The sequence below is a fragment of the Oncorhynchus nerka genome, linkage group LG2 (genome assembly GCF_034236695.1).
Source record: "Oncorhynchus nerka isolate Pitt River linkage group LG2, Oner_Uvic_2.0, whole genome shotgun sequence".
Classification (NCBI taxonomy): domain Eukaryota; kingdom Metazoa; phylum Chordata; class Actinopteri; order Salmoniformes; family Salmonidae; genus Oncorhynchus; species Oncorhynchus nerka.
Window position 1 is genome coordinate 1,364,008 of NC_088397.1, and position 22,361 is coordinate 1,386,368.

At 46.7% G+C, this 22,361-nt stretch overlaps 1 protein-coding gene across 1 annotated transcript in view; it reads right to left on the reverse strand.

Annotated features, from left to right (window-relative positions):
• Window positions 1-22,361, reverse strand: part of LOC135572533 (protein diaphanous homolog 3-like) — a 411,549-nt gene that overhangs the window by 386,508 nt on the left and 2,680 nt on the right. Inside the window, exon 2 of the mRNA XM_065020654.1 lies at window positions 17,709-17,768. Within this exon, the coding sequence (XP_064876726.1) occupies window positions 17,709-17,768 (60 nt within the window). The remainder of the gene's footprint in view (window positions 1-17,708; window positions 17,769-22,361) is intronic.

Genomic DNA, 22,361 nt, shown 5'->3' on the forward strand with positions numbered 1-22,361 from the left:
GTAGCCCAGCAGAGGGCAGAGGGCAACCCGAGCAGGACAGGCAGCCCCGGGCAGAGTGGCAGGAGGGCAGTCTCAGCAGAGTGCAGCCCAGCAGAGTATAAGATAGCAACCACAGAGGCAGTCTAGCAGAGGGTAGTCAGTACAGGAGGGCAACCAGCAGAGGCAGAGGGCAGTCTGCACAGAGGGCAGTCTGTTAATACATTTACATTACATTTCATATTTAAGTTATTTAGCAGACGCTCCATCCAAAGAGCGACTTACAAATTGGTGCATTCACCTACAGACATCCAGTGGAGCAGCCACTTTGCCAATAGTGCATCTAAATCTTTTAAGGGGGGATGGAGAAGGATTACATTATCCTATCCTAGGTATTCCTTAAAGAGGTGGGGATTTCAGGTGTCTCCAGTGGTGATTGACTCCGCTGTCCTGGCGTCGTGAGGCAGAGGTAGCTCAGCAGAGGGGTAGAGGTAACTCAGCAGAGGGTAGCCTCAGCAGAGTGGCGGAGGGCAGCCTCAGCAGAGTGGCAGAGCTCCGCAGGAGGCAGAGGGCAAGCTCAGCAGAGGGCAGAAGTGGCAGTCCCAGCAGAGGCAGTCCAGACAGATGGTAGCTCCAGCAGAGGGCAGCCCTGCAGGGGCAGAGGGTAGCCCAGCAGAGGCAGATAGTGGTAGCTCAGCAGAGTGGCAGAGGGGTAGCCCAGCAGAGTGGCAGGAGGGCAGCTCAGCAGAGATAGGCAATCCCAGGCAGCTGAGGCAGCTCAGCAGAGGGTAGCTCAGCAGAGGGTAGCTGCCCGGCAGAGGGTAGTAGCTCAGCAGAGGGTAACTCAGGGGTGAGGATGCTGGGGGTCCCTGAGGTGAGGATGCTGGGGATCCCCGAGGTGAGGATGCTGGAGTCCCCGAGGTGAGGATGCTGGGGGTCCCCGAGGTGAGGATGCTGGGGATCCCCGAGGTGAGGATGCTGGAGTCCCCGAGGTGAGGATGCTGGGGGTCCCCGAGGTGAGGATGCTGGAGTCCCCGAGGTGAGGATGCTGGGGGTTCCCGAGGTGAGGATGCTGGGGATCCCGAGGTGAGGATGCTGGGGTTCCCGGAGGTGAGGATGCTGGGGATCCTCGAGGTGAGGATGCTGGGGGTCCCGAGGTGAGGATGCTGGGGGTCCCGAGGTGAGGATGCTGGGGGGTCCCGAGGTGAGGATGCTGGGGATCCCCGAGGTGAGGATGCTGGGGTTGGCTGGGCGGGAGATTTGCTCTGATCTACTCTGCTCAGGCCTTTGGGTACTCCAGGCTCCTTTTCACTCTTTTCAATGTGTCCCAAATGGCAACCTATTCCCTACATAGTGCACTTCAATCGATTGGTGGTGACTGTGATTCAAGTATGCCAGGGGTACACATGAAACAAGCCCTTGTTGTTGTTATGGTCCCGAGGAAAATGACCCTCTGGGACTTCTGCTGAGGAGTTAACAACACACCTCCCTTCAGATGTGGCTTGTCGTTGCATAGAGGACTACGGTCCCAGCCTAAAGGCAGGTAGGAACGCTTGGTGTGTGCGTTTGAGTGTGTGTGTAGTGATTGAGGTGTGTGTGTTGAGGTGTGTGCGTTTGTGTGTTTGAGGTGTGTTGAGTTGTGTGTTTGTGTGTTTGAGGCGTGTGTGTGTGTGTGTTGAGTGTGTGTGTGTGTTGAGGGGTGTGTGTGTGTGTGTGTTTGAGGTGTGTGTGTGTGTGTGTTGAGGTGTGTGTGTGTGTGTGTGTAGAGGTGTGTGTGTGTGTTGAGGTGTGTGTGTGTGTGTGTTGAGTGTGTGTGTGTTTGTGTGTTTGAGGTGTGTGTGTGTGTGTGTTGAGGTGTGTGTGGTGTGTGTGTTGAGGTGTGTGTGTGTGTGTAGATGTACTGCAGAGAAAACAGAGATAAATCACCTGATTTGACAGACTTTTAGAACAACGACATGAAACATCAATTAAACTGCAGCACGGACAGAGAGAAAGGAGACTGCTCTGCACACACACACACACACATCACACACACACACACCTCAACACACACACACACACACACACACACACACACACACACACACACCTTGTCTCTGTCAGAGAACACGCTCAGTAAAGTGATTGAATATCATCCACTTTTCTGCTTATGTTTGGGAGGATGGGTAAGGAGGGAGAGAGGAGGGAGGGGAGAGGAGGGGGAGGGAGGAGAGAGAGAGGAGGAGGGGGAGAGGGAGGAGTGGAGTGGAGGGGAGGGAGGAAGGTGGAGGGGGAAGGGAGGAGGAGGGAGGAGGAGGGAGAGAGGAGGAGGAGGATGAGGAGGAAAGAGGATGAGGACAGGAGGAGGAGGGGGGGAGGAGAGGAGGAGGGAGGGACAGGAGGAGGAGGGGGAGGAGGGAGAGAGGAGAGGAGGATGAGGAGGAGAGGATGAGGACAGGAGGAGGAGGGGGGAGGGAGAGGAGGAGGAGGACAGGAGGAGGAGGGGAGGAGAGGGGAGTGGGGAGGAGGAGGAGGAGAGGGGGAGGAGGGAGGAGGAGAGGGGAGATGAGGAGGAGGGAGAGGAGGTGGTGGGGAGGAGGGGAGAGGAGGTGGTGGGGAGGAGGAGGGAGGGAGGAGAAGGAGGAGAAGGAGATGAGGAGGAGGGGGAGAGGAGGTGGTGGGGAGGAGGGGAGAGGAGGAGGTGGTGGGGAGGAGGGGAGAGAGGTGGTGGGTGGGGAGGGGGAGAGGGAGGTGGTGGGGAGGAGGGGAGGAGGGAGGTGGTGGGGAGGAGGAGGAGAGGAGAGGTGGTGGGGAGGAGGGAGGAGGAGGTGGTGGGGAGGAGGAGGAGAGAGGAGGAGGGGAGGGAGGGAGGAGGAGAGGAGGAGGGGAGGAGGTGGTGGGGAGGAGGAGGGAGAGGGAGGGACGGGGCGGCGGAGGTGGAGGGGAGGGAGGAGGGGAGGAGTGGAGGGGAGGAGGAGTGGAGGAGGTGGAGGAGGAGGAGGGGAGGGGAGGAGAGGAGGAGGGGAGGAGGAGGGGAGGAGGAGGTGGAGGGAGGTGGAGTGAGGAGGTGGAGAGTAGGTGGAGGAGGAGGTGGAGTGGAGAGAGGAGGTGGAGGGGAGGAGTGGAGGGAGGTGGGGGGAGGAGGTGGAGGGGGAGGTGGAGTGGAGGAGGTGGAGGGGAGGAGGAGGGGAGGGGAGGGGAGGGAGGGAGGGAGGTGGAGGAGAGGAGGAGGTGGAGGAGAGGAGGAGGGAGGAGGAGGGGTGAGAGGAGGAGGAGAGGAGGAGGGGAGGAGGAGAGAGAGGAGAGGGAGGAGGGAGGGAGGGAGGAGGGAGGGGGGGGAGGTGGTGGGGAGGAGGGGAGAGGAGGAGGGGGAGGGAGGTGGGGTGGGGAGGGAGGAGGAGGAGGAGGGGAGGAGGGAGGAGGTGGAGGAGGAGGAGGAGGAGGAGGAGAGAGGAGGGAGGGGAGGGAGGAGGAGGGGAGGGGAGGAGGAGGAGGGAGGGGAGGAAGGGAGGAGGTGGAGGAGGGAGGAGGAGTGGAGGAGGTGGAGGAGAGGAGGAGTGGAGGGAGAAGTGGAGGAGGAGGAGTGGAGGAGGTGGAGGGAGGTGGAGGGAGGGAGGAGGTGGAGGGGAGGAGGAGTGGAGGAGGTGGAGGGGAGGAGGAGGAGAGGAGGTGGAGGAGAGGAGGGAGGGGAGGAGGTGGAGGAGAGGAGGAGGAGGAGGACTGGAGGTGGAGGAGAGGAGGAGGGGTGGAGGAGAGGAGGAGGGTGGAGGAGAGGAGGAGGGGAGGAGGAGAGGAGGTGGAGGGGAGAGGGAGGAGGAGGAGGAGAGGAGGTGGAGGAGAGGGAGGAGGGGAGGAGGAGAGGAGGTGGGAGGAGAGGAGGTGGAGGAGAGGAGGAGAGGAGGAGGAGAGGAGGAGGAGAGAGGAGGACTTTCTGGGGACCAGCAATTGATTCCCATTCAAAATCCTATTTCTCCTAAACCCATAAGCCTAAATAGTATTTTTACAAGTGAAGACTGGCAAAATGCCCACATCTCTACGAATTTGAGTTGGTTTTACTATTCTAGTGAGGACTTCTGTTACTGACAGGTATAGTAAAATATGTACACACACACACCCCTACTTTACTCTGACTTTGGTTTCAACTCCTCTCTGCTATAACACATCTTCTAGACTTATCTGAAGGAGGAGGGAGGGGTGTAGGGAGGGAGAGAGGGAGGGGTAGGGAGGGGAGGGGAGAGGGAGGAGGAGGGGTGAGGGAGAGAGGGAGGGGTAGGGAGGAGGAGGGAGAGGAGGGAGGTAGGGAGGGAGGGAGGGATAGGGAGAGGGAGGGAGGGAGGGATAGGGAGGGAGGGAGGAGAGAGAGGGAGGGGTAGGGGGAGGGAGGGAGAGAGAGGAGGTGGGGGGAGGGAGGGAGAGAGGGAGGGTAGAGGAGGGAGGGAGGGGAGAGAGGAGGGGTAGGGAGGGAGGGGAGAGAGGGAGGGGGTAGGGAGGGAGGGGTGGGGAGGGAGGAGGGAGGGAGGGTAGGGAGGAGGAGAGAGAGAGGGAGGGAGTAGGGAGGAGAGAGGGAGAGGGAGGGGTAGGGAGGGAGGGAGAGGGAGGGGTAGGGAGGGAGGGAGAGGAGGGAGGGGTAGGGAGGGAGGGAGAGGGAGGGGTAGGGAGGGAGGGAGGGTAGGGAGGGAGGGAGAGAGGGAGGGGTAGGGAGGGAGGGAGAGAGGGGAGGGTAGGGAGGGAGGGAGAGGGGAGGGGTAGGGAGGGAGGGAGAGAGGAGGGTAGGGGAGGGAGGAGGAGTGGAGGGAGAGGGAGGGGGTAGAAGGAGGGAGGGAGGAGAGGGAGAGGTAGGGAGGAGGAGAGAGAGGAGGTGGGGAGGAGGAGAGAGAAAGGAGAGAGGGATAGAGGAGGGAGGTAGAGGAGGAGTAGGGAGGAGGGAGGGAAGGTAGGAGAGGGAGAGAGAGGGAGGGGTAGGGAGGAGGAGGAGGGTAGGGAGGAGGGAGTAGAGGGGGAGGGAGGTAGGGAGGGGGGGTAGGGAGAGAGGAGGGTAGGGAGGGAGGGGTAGGGAGGGAGGAGAGAGGAGGGGTAGGGAGGGAGGGTAGGGAGGAGGAGGGAGAGGGAGGCTAGGGAGGAGGGTAGGGAGGGAGGAGAGAGGAGGGCTAGGGAGGGAGGGTAGGGAGAGAGGAGAGAGGGGAGGGGTGAGGGAGAGAGGAGGGAGGGAGAGGAGGGAGGTAGGGAGGGAGGGAGAGGGAGGGTAGGGAGGGAGGGAGGGGAGGGAGAGAGGAGGGGTAGGGAGGGAGGGAGAGAGGGAGGGTAGGGAGGGGAGGGAGGGGTAGGGAGGGAGGGAGGGAGGGAGAGAGGGAGGGTAGGGAGGGAGAGGGAGAGAGAGGGAAGGGGAGGGAGGGAGAGTAGGGAGGGAGGGAGAGAGGGAGGGGTAGGGGAGAGGGAGAGAGAGAGAGGGAGGGAGTAGGGAGGGAGAGAGAGAGGTAGGGAGGGAGAGGGAGGGGAGGGAGGGTAGGGAGGGAGGGAGAGAGGAGAGGTAGGGAGGGAAGGAGAGAGGGAGGGGTAGGGAGAGGGAGGGAGAGGGGGTAGGGAGGGGAGGGAGGGAGGGAGGGAGAGAAGGAGGGAGTAGGGAGGGAGGGAGAGAGGAGGGGTAGGGAGAGAGGAGGAGAGGGAAAGGGGAGAGAGGGAGGGGTAGGGAGGAGAGGGGGTAGGGAGGAGGAGAGGTAGGGAGGGGAGGTAGGGAGGGGAAGGAGGAGTAGGGAGGAGGAGAAGAAGGGAGGTAAAGAGAGGAGGGAGGAGGGAAGGGAGAGAGGAAGGGAGTAAAGGGAGAGGAGGAGAGGGAGGGGTAGGGAGGGAGGAGAGAGGGGAGGGGTAAGGGGAGAGGAGGGGAAGGGAAGAAAGGAGAGAGGGAGGGGAGGGAGGGAGGGAGGGAGGGGGTAGGGAGGGAGGGAGGGTAGGGAGGGAGGGGTAGGGGAGAGAGGGAGGGGGTAGGGAGGGAGGGGTAGGGAGAGAGGAGGGGTAGGGAGGGAGGGGAGGAGGGAGGGGTAGGGAGGGAGGGGGTAGGGAGGGAGGGGAGAGGGAGGGCTAGGGAGGGGAGGGGTAGGGAGGGAGGGAGAGAGGGAGGGGTAGGGAGGGAGGGAGAGAGGGGAGGGCTAAGGGAGGGAGGGGTAGGGAGGAGGGAGGGGTAGGGAGGGAGGGAGAGGGAGGGCTAGGGAGGGAGGGAGAGAGGGAGGGCTAGGGAGGGAGGGAGAGAGGGAGGGAGCTAGGGGAGGGAGGGAGGAGGGAGGGCTAGGGAGGGAGGGAGAGAGGGAGGGAGGGGAGAGAGGAGGGGTAGGGAGGGAGGGAGGGGAGGGGAGAGAGGGAGGGGTAGGGAGGGAGGGAGGGGAGGAGAGGTAGAGAGAGAGACAGAGAGAGAGGTAGAGAGAGGATGAAAGAGAGAAAGGTAGAGAGACAAAGGTAGAGAGAGAGGAGGAAAAAGGATTGAGACTGAGTCTGAATCATCCTAACGGTCTCAGATTAAGTTTATTACAGTATAACTGTTGTAATCACCTGTTATAACCTCTACCATCTGATAGACTGAGGAGAGGAGGGATCCCACTAACCCCTCCACCTATTACAGTATAACTGTTATAACCACCTGTTATAACCTCTACCATCTGATAGACTGAGGAGAGGGATCCCACTAACCCCTCCACCTATTACAGTATAACTGTTATAACCTCTACCATCTGATACACTGAGGAGAGGGATCCCACTAACCCCTCCACCTATTACAGTATAACTGTTATAACCTCTACCATCTGATAGACTGAAGAGAGGAGGGATCCCACTAACCCCTCCACCTATTACAGTATAACTGTTATAACCACCTGTTATAACCCCTACCATCTGATAGACTGAGGAGAGGGATCCCACTAACCCCTCCACCTGTTATAACCTCTACCATCTGATAGACTGAGGAGAGGAGGGATCCCACTAACCCCTCCACCTGTTATAACCTCTACCATCTGATAGACTGAGGAGAGGGATCCCACTAACCCTCCACCTATTACAGTATGCCTTCGTTATAACCACCTGTTATAACCTCTACCATCTGATACACTGAGGAGAGGGATCCCACTAACCCCTCCACCTATTACAGTATAACTGTTATAACCACCTGTTATAACCTCTACCATCTGATACACTGAGGAGAGGAGGGATCCCACTAACCCCTCCACCTATTACAGTATAACTGTTATAACCACCTGTTATAACCTCTACCATCTGATAGACTGAGGGAGAGGAGGGATCCCACTAACCCCTCCACCCATTACAGTATAACTGTTATAACCACCTGTTATAACCTCTACCATCTGATAGACTGAGGAGAGGAGGGATCCCACTAACCCCTCCACCTGTTATAACCTCTACCATCTGATAGACTGAGGAGAGGAGGGATCCCACTAACCCCTCCACCTATTACAGTATAACTGTTATAACCACCTGTTATAACCTCTACCATCTGATAGACTGAGGAGAGGAGGGATCCCACTAACCCCTCCACCTATTACAGTATAACTGTTATAACCACCTGTTATAACCTCTACCATCTGATAGACTGAGGAGAGGGATCCCACTAACCCTCACCTATTACAGTATAACTGTATAACCTCTACCATCTGATACACTGAGGAGAGGGATCCCACTAACCCCTCCACCTATTACAGTATAACTGTTATAACCATCTGTTATAACCTCTACCATCTGATAGACTGAGCTCTAAGCATGGGGAATAAAGAGCTCTAAGCACGGGGAATAAAGAGCTCTAAGCACGGGGAATAAAGAGCACTAAGCACGGGGAATAAAGAGCACTAAGCACGGGGAATAAAGAGCTCTAAGCACGGGGAATAAAGAGCTCTAAGCACGGGGAATAAAAAGCTCTAAGCACGGGGAATAAAGAGCTCTAAGCACGGGGAATAAAGAGCTCTAAGCACGGGGAATAAAGAGCTCTAAGCACGGGGAATAAAGAGCTCTAAGCACGGGGATTAAAGAGCTCTAAGCATGGGGAATAAAGAGCTCTAAGCATGGGGAATAAAGAGCACTAAGCACGGGGAATAAAGAGTCTACTGGAAGAACAAAGTAGTGTTTAACAGGTCAAAGTTCAGATCCCAGACCGGGTCGTCTCTTCATCAGGAACAAGAAGAGTCTTCTGGAACAATCTGCTACTTACAACCTATTCTGGAAGGAAACGGATGAGTGTTTCTGCCGACGTCTTGGCTTTTGGTTTGAGCTCCCAGAACCTCCTGCAGGTAGAAGAGATGTCCTGTGGTTTTCATTTCCCACAGCGAGGTTCAGGAGCCTTTCAGTCTGCCCCCCTTCCCTCCATTTCAAGCTCTAACTCAGAAGTAGACCATCCATCCATGATCATTGTGAGGTCGGGTATCACTAAAGACATCTGAGGTAATCCCCTCCTCCTCAGAACGACCCAGTTACTCCTTTAGAGCCTGGCTGGGCTTCCCCTCACACACACACAGCAGGGGACGAGGATCACACTATACACTAGTGTGTGTGTGTGTGTGTGTGTGTGTGGTTGATTCAACATTGCAAGGAGAGAGCTCACCTCCAACCTCAGTAGATTAAAGTAAGATTTTACAAGCCTTAATTCAACATGTAACCAAGACAACCATTCCCTTATCTTAATTCAACATGTTCCCTTATCTTAATTCAACATGTTACCAAGACTACTGTTCCCTTATCTTAATTCAACATGTTCCCTTATCTTAATTCAACATGTTCCCTTATCTTAATTCAACATGTTACCAAGACAACCATTCCTTATCTTAATTCAACATGTAACCAAGACTACTGTTCCCTTGTCTTAATTCAACATGTAACCAAGACTACTGTTCCCTTATCTTAATTCAACATGTTCCTTATCTTAATTCAACATGTAACCAAGACTACTGTTCCCTTATCTTAATTCAACATGTTCCTTATCTTAATTCAACATGTAACCAAGACTACTGTTCCCTTATCTTAATTCAACATGTTCCCTTATCTTAATTCAACATATTTACCAATACTACTGTTTCATATCTTAATTCAACATGTTCCCTTATCTTAATTCAACATGTTACCAATACTACTGTTCCCTTATCTTAATTCAACATGTTCCCTTATCTTAATTCAACATGTAACCAAGACTACTGTTCCCTTATCTTAATTCAACATGTTCCCTTATCTTAATTCAACATGTAACCAAGACTACTGTTCCTTATCTCAATTCAACATGTTCCTTATCTTAATTCAACATGTTACCAATACTACTGTTCCCTTATCTTAATTCAACATGTTACAAAGACTACTGTTCCCTTATCTTAATTCAACATGTTACAAAGACTACTGTTCCCTTATCTTAATTCAACATGTAACCAAGACTACTGTTCCCTTGTCTTAATTCAACATGTTCCCTTATCTTAATTCAACATGTTACCAATACTACTGTTCCCTTATCTTAATTCAACATGTTCCCTTATCTTAATTCAACATGTTACCAATACTACTGTTCCCTTATCTTAATTCAACATGTTACCAATACTACTGTTTCCTTATCTTAATTCAACATGTTACCAAGACAACCATTCCTTATCTTAATTCAACATGTTACCAAGACTACTGTTCCCTTATCTTAATTCAACATGTTACCAAGACAAACCATTCCTTTATCTTAATTCAACATGTTACCAAGACAACCATTCCTTATCTTAATTCAACATGTTGTCAAGACTACCATTCCCTTATCTTAATTCAACATGTTACCAAGACAACCATTCCCTTATCTTAATTCAACATAAACACAAGACAACCATTCCCTTATCTTAATTCAACATATTACCAATACTACTGTTCCCTTGTCTTAATTCAACATGTTACCAAGAATACTGTTCCCTTATCTTAATTCAACATGTTACCAAGACTACTGTTCCCTTATCTTAATTCAACATGTTACCAAGACTACTGTTCCCTTATCTTAATTCAACATGTTACAAAGACTAGTGTTCCCTTATCTTAATTCAACATGTAACCAAGACAACCATTCCTTATCTTAATTCAACATGTTACCAAGACTACTGTTCCCTTTTATCTTAATTCAACATGTTACCAAGACTACTGTTCCCTTATCTTAATTCTTATGTTCCCTTATCTTAATTCAACATGTTACCAAGACAACTGTTCCCTTATCTTAATTCAACATGTTACCAAGACTACTGTTCCCTTATCTTAATTCAACATGTTACCAAGACAACCGTTCCCTTGCTTGCTGCCTGATTAAAATCAGTCAACCTATCAAAATGATCGATCTGTTCAGTCCCCTCCCCTCATCAACATCTCTGTGTCTCCCTAAAGCACAGCAGATACACAGCATATACACAGCATATACACCAACTGGTCCTGATTAGACTCAACAGACTGAGTTACTTATGCTCTGACACACACAGACACTAACTCTGGATGGGTCATGGTACTGACTGGGGACTGTCCTGTAACTCTGATGGGTCATGGTACTGACTGGGACTGTCCTGTAACTCTGGACGGGTCATGGTACTGACTTGTCTCTGTCCTGTAACTCTGGGTGGGTCATGGTACTGACTGGGGACTGTCTCTGTCCTGTAACTCTGGATGGGTCATGGTACTGACTGGGGACTGTCCTCTAACTCTGGATGGGTCATGGTACTGACTGGGGACTGTCTCTGTCCTGTAACTCTGGACGGGTCATGGTACTGACTGTCTCTGTCCTGTAAATCTGGGTGGGTCATGGTACTGACTGGGGACTGTCTCTGTCCTATAACTCTGGATGGGTCATGGTACTGACTGGGGACTGTCTCTGTCCTGTAACTCTGTGGGTCATGGTACTGACTGGGGACTGTCTCTGTCCTGTAACTCTGGATGGGTCATGGTACTGACTGGGGACTGTCCTGTAACTCTGGATGGGTCATGGTACTGACTGGGGACTGTCTCTGTCCTGTAACTCTGGACGGGTCATGGTACTGACTGGGGACTGTCTCTGTCCTGTAACTCTGGATGGGTCATGGTACTGACTGGGGACTGTCTCTGTCCCTGTAACTCTGGATGGGTCATGGTACTGACTGGGGACTGTCTCTGTCCTGTAACTCTGGATGGGTCATGGTACTGACTGGGGACTGTCTCTGTCCTGTAACTCTGGACGGGTCATGGTACTGACTGGGGACTGTCCTGTAACTCTGGATGGGTCATGGTACTGACTGGGACTGTCCTGTAACTCTGGATGGGTCATGGTACTGACTGGGGACTGTCTCTGTCCTGTAACTCTGGACGGGCCATGGTACTGACAGGGGACTGTCTCTGTCCTGTAACTCTGGATGGGTCATGGTACTGACTGGGGACTGTCCTGTAACTCTGGATGGGTCATGGTACTGACTGGGGACTGTCCTGTAACTCTGGACGGGTCATGGTACTGACTGGGGACTGTCTCTGTCCTGTAACTCTGGACGGGTCATGGTACTGACTGGGACTGTCTCTGTCCTGTAACTCTGGATGGGTCATGGTACTGACTGGGGACTGTCTCTGTCCTGTAACTCTGGATGGGTCATGGTACTGACTGGGGACTGTCCTGTAACTCTGGATGGGTCATGGTACTGACTGGGGACTGTCCTGTAACTCTGGATGGGTCAAGGTACTGACTGGGGACTGTCCTGTAACCTGGACGGGTCATGGTACTGACTGGGGACTGTCCTGTAACTCTGGACGGGTCATGGTACTGACTGGGGACTGTCCTGTAACTCTGGGACGGGTCATGGTACTGACTGGGGACTGTCTCTGTCCTGTAACTCTGGATGGGTCATGGTACTGACTGTCTCTGTCCTCTAACTCTGGACGGGTCATGGTACTGACAGGGTAAAGAGGGGCCAAGGGAGTGACTGTGTCGGCTAGGCAGGTACCAGATTTAAAAATAATAATAATAATATTTAACTAGTCAGTTAGTCAGTTAAGAACAAATTCTTATTTAAAATGACAGGCCTACACCGGCCAAACCCGGACCACGCTGGGTGAATTGTGCGCGCCCTACGGGACACCCAATCACAGCCGGTTGTGACAGCCTGGATTCGAACCAGGGACTATAGTGACGCCTCTAGTACTGAGATGCAGTGCCTTTTAGACCGCTGCGCCACTCAGGAGCCCAATGAAGGGAGGGAGGGATGTAAGGAGGAGGAAGGAGGATGTAAGGAGAGAGGGAAGGAGGGATGGAAGGAGAGAGGGAAGGAGGATGGAAGGAGAGAGGGAAGGAGGGATGGAAGGAGAGAGGGAAGGAGGGATGGAAGGAGAGAGGGAAGGAGGGAGGGAAGGAGGGAGGGAAGGAGGGATGGGAAGAAGGGAGGGAAGGAGGGATGGAAGAAGGGATGGAAGGAGAGAGGGAAGGAGGGATGGAAGGAGAGAGGGAAGGAGGAGGAGGAAGGAGGGAGGGAAGGAGGGATGGAAGAAGGAGGAAGGAGGGATGGAAGAAGGGAGGGAAGGAGGGATGGAAGGAGGGATGGAAGGAGGGATGGAAGGGAGAGAGGGAAGGAGGGATGGAAGGAGGGAGGGAAGGAGGGAGGGGGAGGGAAGGAGGGATGGAAGGAGGGAGGGAAGGAGGATGGAAGGAGGGAGGGAAGGAGGGAGGGAGGGAAGGAGGGAGGGGAGGGAGGGGGAGGGAGGGAAGGAGGGAGGAGGGAGGGAGGGAGGGAAGGAGGGAGGAGGGAGGAGGGAGGGAAGGAGGGAGGGAAGGAGGGAGGAAGGAGGGATGGAAGGAGAGAGGGGCCGCAGTGGTTACCACTCAGGGATGGAAGGAGGGAGGGAAGGAGGGATGGAAGGAGGGAGGGAGGGGCCGAGTGGTTACCACTCACAGGGATGGAGGAGGGGAAGGAGGGATGGAATGAGGGAGGGGAAGGAGGGATGGAAGGAGGGAGGAAGGAGGGATGGAAGGAGGAGGGAAGGAGGGATGGAAGGAGAGAGGGGCCGAGTGGTTACCTCTCACAGGGGATGGAAGGAGGGAGGGAAGGAGGGATGGAAGGAGGGAGGGAAGGAGAGAGAGGGGCCGAGTGGTTACCACTCACAGGGATGGAGGGAGGGATGGATGGAGGGAGGGAAGGAGGGATGGAAGGAGAGAGGGGCCGAGTGGTTACCACTCACAGGGATGGAGGGAGGGATGGAAGGAGGATGGAAGGAGAGAGGGGCGAGTGGTTACCACTCACAGGGATGGAGGGAGGGATGGATGGAGGGAGGGAAGGAGGATGGAAGGAGAGAGGGGCAGAGTGGTTACCACTCACAGGGATGGAGGAGGGATGGAAGGAGGGATGGAAGGAGGGAGGGAAGGAGAGGGGCCAGTGGTTACCACTCACAGGGATGGAGGGAGGGATGGATGGAGGGAGGGAAGGAGATGTGGAAGGAGAGAGGGAAGGAGGGATGGAAGGAGAGAGGGAAGGAGGGATGGAAGGAGAGAGGGAAGGAGGGATGGAAGGAGAGAGGGGCCGAGTGGTTACCACTCACAGGGACGGAGGTAGGGAGGGGAAGGAGAGAGGGGCCGAGTGGTTACCACTCACAGGGATGGAGGGAGAGAGGGAAGGGAGAGAGGGGCCGAGTGGTTACCACTCACAGGGATGGAGGGAGGAGCAGTGTTATTTAAGAGGCAGACAGCAGAGGGAGAAATGAAGATGAATGTTGGGGCCGGGAGGAGTGAGGGATGGGGGCTAATTAGCCATGTTGGCGCTGGGGGGGGGGGGGGGGGGGCAGAGGAGAGGAGGCAGAGATGAAAGCAGAGGGGGCCGGCCTACAGTGACACAGCAGAGCCTGGGGCTTGCCTGGTCTGTGAGGCTGTGTCCCAGGCAGAGAGAGGAGGGCAGGGGGGGTAGAGGACAGTCACCCTGCCCCAGGACCTCCACACCACCAGGGAGCTCAGAGACCCAGGGGCCTTCACCAGCCAGTCAGCCGGCACATCACGCACGCTCTCTCTCTTCTTCCCCCTCTTTCGCTCTCTCTCTCCTCCTTCTCTTTCTGTGTGTCTCTGGCTTCCTCTCTCTCTGTGACATTTCTGTCCCAGAATGCACTGTGTCCTTCGTTTCTTCTTGCTGTAGGACATGATGTGAGAGGGATGGTTAAGTATGAGGTGAAGAGCGGTCGGGCAACGCTGTGGCACCCTGTGATGGATCACACCAGGCCACTAACTCATTCTCTTCCTGTCCCTTCTCTCTCTCTCTCCCTTCTCCCTCTCCCTCACTTCCTCTCTCTCTCTTCCTTTCACCCTTGAACTCTCCCGTTCTTTCTTCCTCTCCATCCCTTCCACCCTGGCTCTCTCTTCCCCTCTCTCTCTCCCTTCCACCTGGCTCTCTTCGCCTCTCTCTCTCCCTTCCACCCTGGCTCTCTCTTCGCCTCTCTCTCTCCCATCCACCCTGGCTCTCTCTTCGCCTTTCTCCATCCCTTCCACCCTGGCTCTCTCTTCGCCTCTCTCTCTCCCTTCCACCCTGGCTCTCTCTTCGCCTCTCTCTCTCCCTTCCACCCTGGATCTCTCTTCGCCTCTCTCTCTTCACCTCTCTCTCTCCCTTCCACCCTGGCTCTCTCTTCGCCTCTCTCTCTCCCTTCCATCCTGGCTCTCTCTTCGCCTCTCTCTCTCCCTTCCTCCATCCCATATCCAATATAATTTCAGATAAGTCAGACCAGAACAACAGTAAGATAGAGAGCAATAGATATAGAGATAGATGGATGGAGAGGGAGATAGAGAGCGATAGAGAGAGATAGATGGAGAGGGAGTGTGAGATAGAGAGCAATATATATAGAGATAGAGGGAGAGAGAGATAGATGAGAGGGAGATAGAGAGCAATATATATAGAGATAGAGGGAGAGAGAGATAGATGAGAGGGAGATAGAGAGCGATAGAGAGAGAGGGAGTGCTAGATAGAGAGCGATAGAGAGATAGAGGGAGTGCTAGATAGAGAGCGATAGAGAGATAGAGGGAGTGTGAGATAGAGAGCGATAGAGAGATAGAGGGAGTGCTAGATAGAGAGCGATAGAGATAGAGGGAGTGCTAGATAGAGAGCGATAGAGAGATAGAGGGAGAGAGAGATAGAGCGATAGAGAGAGATAGAGAGATAGAGGGAGTGCTAGATAGAGAGATAGAGGGAGAGAGCGATAGAATTATTATTCATGTATACCTGTACCCAGCTGGCAGGGATCCCCATTAAAGGCATTATGAAGTAACAGGGCCAAGGCTTAATGTCTTAATTGTCTCTATAATGAGGAGGAAAACCCTGGACAGGAGGCCCACCAAGAGGCCTCGTTTATCTTTCAGAGAACAGAAAAACATACAACAATACTGCATACTCCTTCTGTGTTCCAAATGGCACTCTTTGACCTATATAGTGCACTACTGTTAACCAGGACCGATAGGGTCTAACCCCTAGTCTCTATATAGTACACTACTGTTAACCAGGACCGATAGGGTCTAACCCCTAGTCTCTATATAGTACACTACTGTTAACCAGGACCTATAGGGTCTAACCCCTAGTCTCTATATAGTGCACTACTGTTAACCAGGACCTATAGGGTCTACCCCCTAGTCTCTATATAGTACACTACTATTAACCAGGACCTATAGGGTCTACCCCCTAGTCTCTATATAGTGCACTACTATTAACCAGGACCTATAGGGTCTACCCCCTAGTCTCTATATAGTACACTACTATTAACCAGGACCTATAGGGTCTACCCCCTAGTCTCTATATAGTGCACTACTATTAACCAGGACCTATAGGGTCTAACCCCTAGTCTCTATATAGTGCACTACTATTAACCAGGACCTATAGGGTCTACCCCCTAGTCTCTATATAGTGCACTACTATTAACCAGGACCTATAGGGTCTAACCCCTAGTCTCTATATAGTGCACTACTATTAACCAGGACCGATAGGGTCTAACCCCTAGTTTCTATATAGTACACTACTGTTAACCAGGACCGATAGGGTCTAACCCCTAGTCTCTATATAGTGCACTACTATTAACCAGGACCTATAGGGTCTAACCCCTAGTCTCTATATAGTGCACTACTATTAACCAGGACCTATAGGGTCTACCAGTACTGTGTGTTGAGACCAGTACAGTGTGTTGAGACCAGTACAGTGTGTTGAGACCAGTACTGTGTGTTGAGACCAGTACAGTGTGTTGAGACCAGTACTGTGTGTGTGTTGAGACCAGTACTGTGTGTGTGTTGAGACCAGTACAGTGTGTTGAGACCAGTACTGTGTGTTGAGACCAGTACTGTGTGTTGAGACCAGTACAGTGTGTTGAGACCAGTACTGTGTGTTGAGACCAGTACAGTGTGTTGAGACCAGTACTGTGTGTTGAGACCAGTACTGTGTGTTGAGACCAGTACTGTGTGTTGAGACCAGTACTGTGTGTTGAGACCAGTACCACAGGAGACAACACTGTGTACAGCTGTCCATAACTACACTGACATAGAAACAGGCTAGGCAGGCACACACACACACACACACACACACACACACACACACACACACACACACACACACGTACCAGAGGAATCCCCAGGGCTGAACTCAGGAACCAACAGACACAGACAGACAGAAGTCCAGTTCAAAGCAATGAAAACACACCAGACCAGCTGTTATGTAGAAAGAGGAAGCCTAACCCTAGACTTTCCTATAGAAGAGGGCCCCCTATTCCCTATAGAAGAGGGCCCCCTATTCTCTATAGAAGAGGGCCCCCTATTCCCTATAGAAGAGGGCCCCCTATTCCCTATAGAATAGGGCCCCCCTATTCCCTATAGAAGAGGGCCCCCCTATTCCCTATAGAAGAGGGCCCCCTATTCCCTATAGAAGAGGGACCCCTATTCCCTATAGAAGATGGCCCCCCTATTCCCTATAGAAGAGGGCCCCCTATTCCCTATAGAAGAGGGCCCCCTATTCCCTATAGAAGAGGGCCCCAGCGTCAAAAGTAGAGGTAGTTCACTACATAGGAAACACACACAAAATGCAGAGAAGAGCCAGACAGGCAAACACACGCCGAGAGAACGGTCGTAAGCTCAGAGTAGAGAAGACAGCGAGAGGACGGTCGTCAGCTCAGAGTAGAGAAGACAGCGAGAGGACGGTCGTAAGCTCAGAGTAGAGAAGACAGCGAGAGGACGGTCGTAAGCTCAGAGTAGAGAAGACAGCGAGAGGACGGTCGTAAGCTCAGAGTAGAGAAGACAGCGAGAGGACGGTCGTAAGCTCAGAGTAGAGAAGACAGCGAGAGGACGGTCGTAAGCTCAGAGTAGAGAAGACAGCGAGAGGACGGTCGTAAGCTCAGAGTAGAGAAGACAGCGAGAGGACGGTCGTAAGCTCAGAGTAGAGAAGACAGCGAGAGGACGGTCGTAAGCTCAGAGTAGAGAAGACAGCGAGAGGACGGTCGTAAGCTCAGAGTAGAGAAGACAGCGAGAGGACGGTCGTAAGCTCAGAGTAGAGAAGACAGCGAGAGGACGGTCGTCAGCTCAGAGTAGAGAAGACAGCGAGAGGACGGTCGTCAGCTCAGAGTAGAGAAGACAGCGAGAGGACGGTCGTCAGCTCAGAGTAGAGAAGACAGCGAGAGGGTTCATGGAAAGAACCGTTCTATTTCGAAACATTCCATTTGCTCTATTTTAAATACACGGTTCTGGTTTACGGCTGTTAGCAGACAGACAGACAGAACACGCTCTGTGACGGAGGCCGGGTTGTCGTTACCATGGTTACAGGGCTTCAGAACCTGGAGGTACGAACTGGGACTGAGGCTCATCTGACCATCTGTTGGAACCAGTGGAAACGTCAATACAATAATGAACCAGTAATAACTATAATATAATGAACCAGTAATATAATAATGAACCAGTAATAACTATATAATAATGAACCAGTAATATAATAATGAACCAGTAATAACTATATAATAATGAACCAGTAATAACTATATAATAATGAACCAGTAATATAATGATGAACCAGTAATATATTAATGAACCAGTAATAACTATATAATAATGAACCAGTAATAACTATATAATAATGAACCAGTAATATAATAATGAACCAGTAATATAATAATGAACCAGTAATAACTATATAATAATGAACCAGTAATAACTATATAATAATGAACCAGTAATATATTAATGAACCAGTAATAACTATATAATAATGAACCAGTAATATATTAATGAACCAGTAATAACTATATAATAATGAACCAGTAATATAATAATGAACCAGTAATAACTATATAATAATGAACCAGTAATATATTAATGAACCAGTAATAACTATATAATAATGAACCAGTAATATAATAATGAACCAGTAATAACTATATAATAATGAACCAGTAATATAATAATGAACCAGTAATAACTATATAATAATGAACCAGTAATAACTATATAATAATGAACCAGTAATAACTATATAATAATGAACCAGTAATATAATAATGAACCAGTAATAACTATATAATAATGAACCAGTAATATAATAATGAACCAGTAATATAATAATGAACCAGTAATATAATAATGAACCAGTAATAACTATATAATAATGAACCAGTAATATAATAATGAACCAGTAATATAATAATGAACCAGTAATATAATAATGAACCAGTAATAACTATATAATAATGAACCAGTAATATAATAATGAACCAGTAATAACTATATAATAATGAACCAGTAATAACTATATAATAATGAACCAGTAATAACTATATAATAATGAACCAGTAATATAATAATGAACCAGTAATAACTATATAATAATGAACCAGTAATATAATAATGAACCAGTAATATATTAATGAACCAGTAATAACTATATAATAATGAACCAGTAATAACTATATAATAATGAACCAGTAATATAATAATGAACCAGTAATAACTATATAATAATGAACCAGTAATATAATGAACCAGTAATAACTATATAATAATGAACCAGTAATATAATAATGAACCAGTAATAACTATATATTAATGAACCAGTAATAACTATATAATAATGAACCAGTAATATAATAATGAACCAGTAATATAATAATGAACCAGTAATAACTATATAATAATGAACCAGTAATATAATAATGAACCAGTAATATAATAATGAACCAGTAATAACTATATAATAATGAACCAGTAATATAATAATGAACCAGTAATATAATAATGAACCAGTAATAACTATATAATAATGAACCAGTAATATAATAATGAACCAGTAATAACTATATAATAATGAACCAGTAATATAATAATGAACCAGTAATATAATAATGAACCAGTAATATAATAATGAATCAGTAATAACTATATAATAATGAACCAGTAATAACTATATAATAATGAACCAGTAATAACTATATAATAATGAACCAGTAATAACTATATAATAATGAACCAGTAATATAATAATGAACCAGTAATAACTATATAATAATGAACCAGTAATATAATAATGAACCAGTAATATATTAATGAACCAGTAATAACTATATAATAATGAACCAGTAATAATATATAATAATGAACCAGTAATATAATAATGAACCAGTAATAACTATATAATAATGAACCAGTAATATAATAATGAACCAGTAATATAATGAACCAGTAATAACTATATAATAATGAACCAGTAATATAATAATGAACCAGTAATAACTATATATTAATGAACCAGTAATAACTATATAATAATGAACCAGTAATATAATAATGAACCAGTAATATAATAATGAACCAGTAATAACTATATAATAATGAACCAGTAATATAATAATGAACAAGTAATAACTATATAATAATGAACCAGTAATATAATAATGAACCAGTAATATAATGAACCAGTAATAACTATATAATAATGAACCAGTAATATAATAATGAACCAGTAATAACTATATAATAATGAACCAGTAATATAATAATGAACCAGTAATATAATAATGAACCAGTAATATAATAATGAACCAGTAATAACTATATAATAATGAACCAGTAATAACTATATAATAATGAACCAGTAATAACTATATAATAATGAACCAGTAATATAATAATGAACCAGTAATATAATAATGAACCAGTAATAACTATATAATAATGAACCAGTAATATAATAATGAACCAGTAATAACTATATAATAATGAACCAGTAATATAATAATGAACCAGTAATAACTATATAATAATGAACCAGTAATATAATAATGAACCAGTAATATAATGAACCAGTAATAACTATATAATAATGAACCAGTAATATAATAATGAACCAGTAATAACTATATATTAATGAACCAGTAATAACTATATAATAATGAACCAGTAATATAATAATGAACCAGTAATATAATAATGAACCAGTAATATAATAATGAACCAGTAATATAATAATGAACCAGTAATAACTATATAATAATGAACCAGTAATATAATAATGAACCAGTAATAACTATATAATAATGAACCAGTAATATAATAATGAACCAGTAATATAATAATGAACCAGTAATAACTATATAATAATGAACCAGTAATAACTATATAATAATGAACCAGTAATATAATAATGAACCAGTAATAACTATATAATAATGAACCAGTAATATAATAATGAACCAGTAATATAATAATGAACCAGTAATATAATAATGAACCAGTAATAACTATATAATAATGAACCAGTAATATAATAATGAACCAGTAATATAATAATGAACCAGTAATAACTATATAATAATGAACCAGTAATATAATAATGAACCAGTAATAACTATATAATAATGAACCAGTAATATAATAATGAACCAGTAATATAATAATGAACCAGTAATAACTATATAATAATGAACCAGTAATATAATAATGAACCAGTAATAACTATATAATAATGAACCAGTAATATAATAATGAACCAGTAATATAATAATGAACCAGTAATATAATAATGAACCAGTAATAACTATATAATAATGAACCAGTAATAACTATATAATAATGAACCAGTAATATAATAATGAACCAGTAATATAATAATGAACCAGTAATATAATAATGAACCAGTAATAACTATATAATAATGAACCAGTAATATAATAATGAACCAGTAATAACTATATAATAATGAACCAGTAATAACTATATAATAATGAACCAGTAATAACTATATAATAATGAACCAGTAATATATTAATGAACCAGTAATATAATAATGAACCAGTAATATAATAATGAACCAGTAATAACTATATAATAATGAACCAGTAATATAATAATGAACCAGTAATATAATAATGAACCAGTAATATAATAATGAACCAGTAATAACTATATAATAATGAACCAGTAATAACTATATAATAATGAACCAGTAATATAATAATGAACCAGTAATAACTATATATTAATGAACCAGTAATAACTATATAATAATGAACCAGTAATATAATAATGAACCAGTAATATAATAATGAACCAGTAATAACTATATAATAATGAACCAGTAATATAATAATGAACCAGTAATAACTATATAATAATGAACCAGTAATAACTATATAATAATGAACCAGTAATAACTATATAATAATGAACCAGTAATAACTATATAATAATGAACCAGTAATAACTATATAATAATGAACCAGTAATAACTATATAATAATGAACCAGTAATAACTATATAATAATGAACCAGTAATAACTATATAATAATGAACCAGTAATAACTATATAATAATGAACCAGTAATAACTATATAATAATGAACCAGTAATAACTATATAATAATGAACCAGTAATAACTATATAATAATGAACCAGTAATAACTATATAATAATGAACCAGTAATAACTATATAATAATGAACCAGTAATAACTATATAATAATGAACCAGTAATATAATAATGAACCAGTAATAACTATATAATAATGAACCAGTAATATAATAATGAACCAGTAATATAATAATGAACCAGTAATATAATAATGAACCAGTAATAACTATATAATAATGAACCAGTAATATAATAATGAACCAGTAATAACTATATAATAATGAACCAGTAATAACTATATAATAATGAACCAGTAATAACTATATAATAATGAACCAGTAATATAATAATGAACCAGTAATAACTATATAATAATGAACCAGTAATATAATAATGAACCAGTAATATATTAATGAACCAGTAATAACTATATAATAATGAACCAGTAATATAATAATGAACCAGTAATATAATGAACCAGTAATAACTATATAATAATGAACCAGTAATATAATAATGAACCAGTAATAACTATATATTAATGAACCAGTAATAACTATATAATAA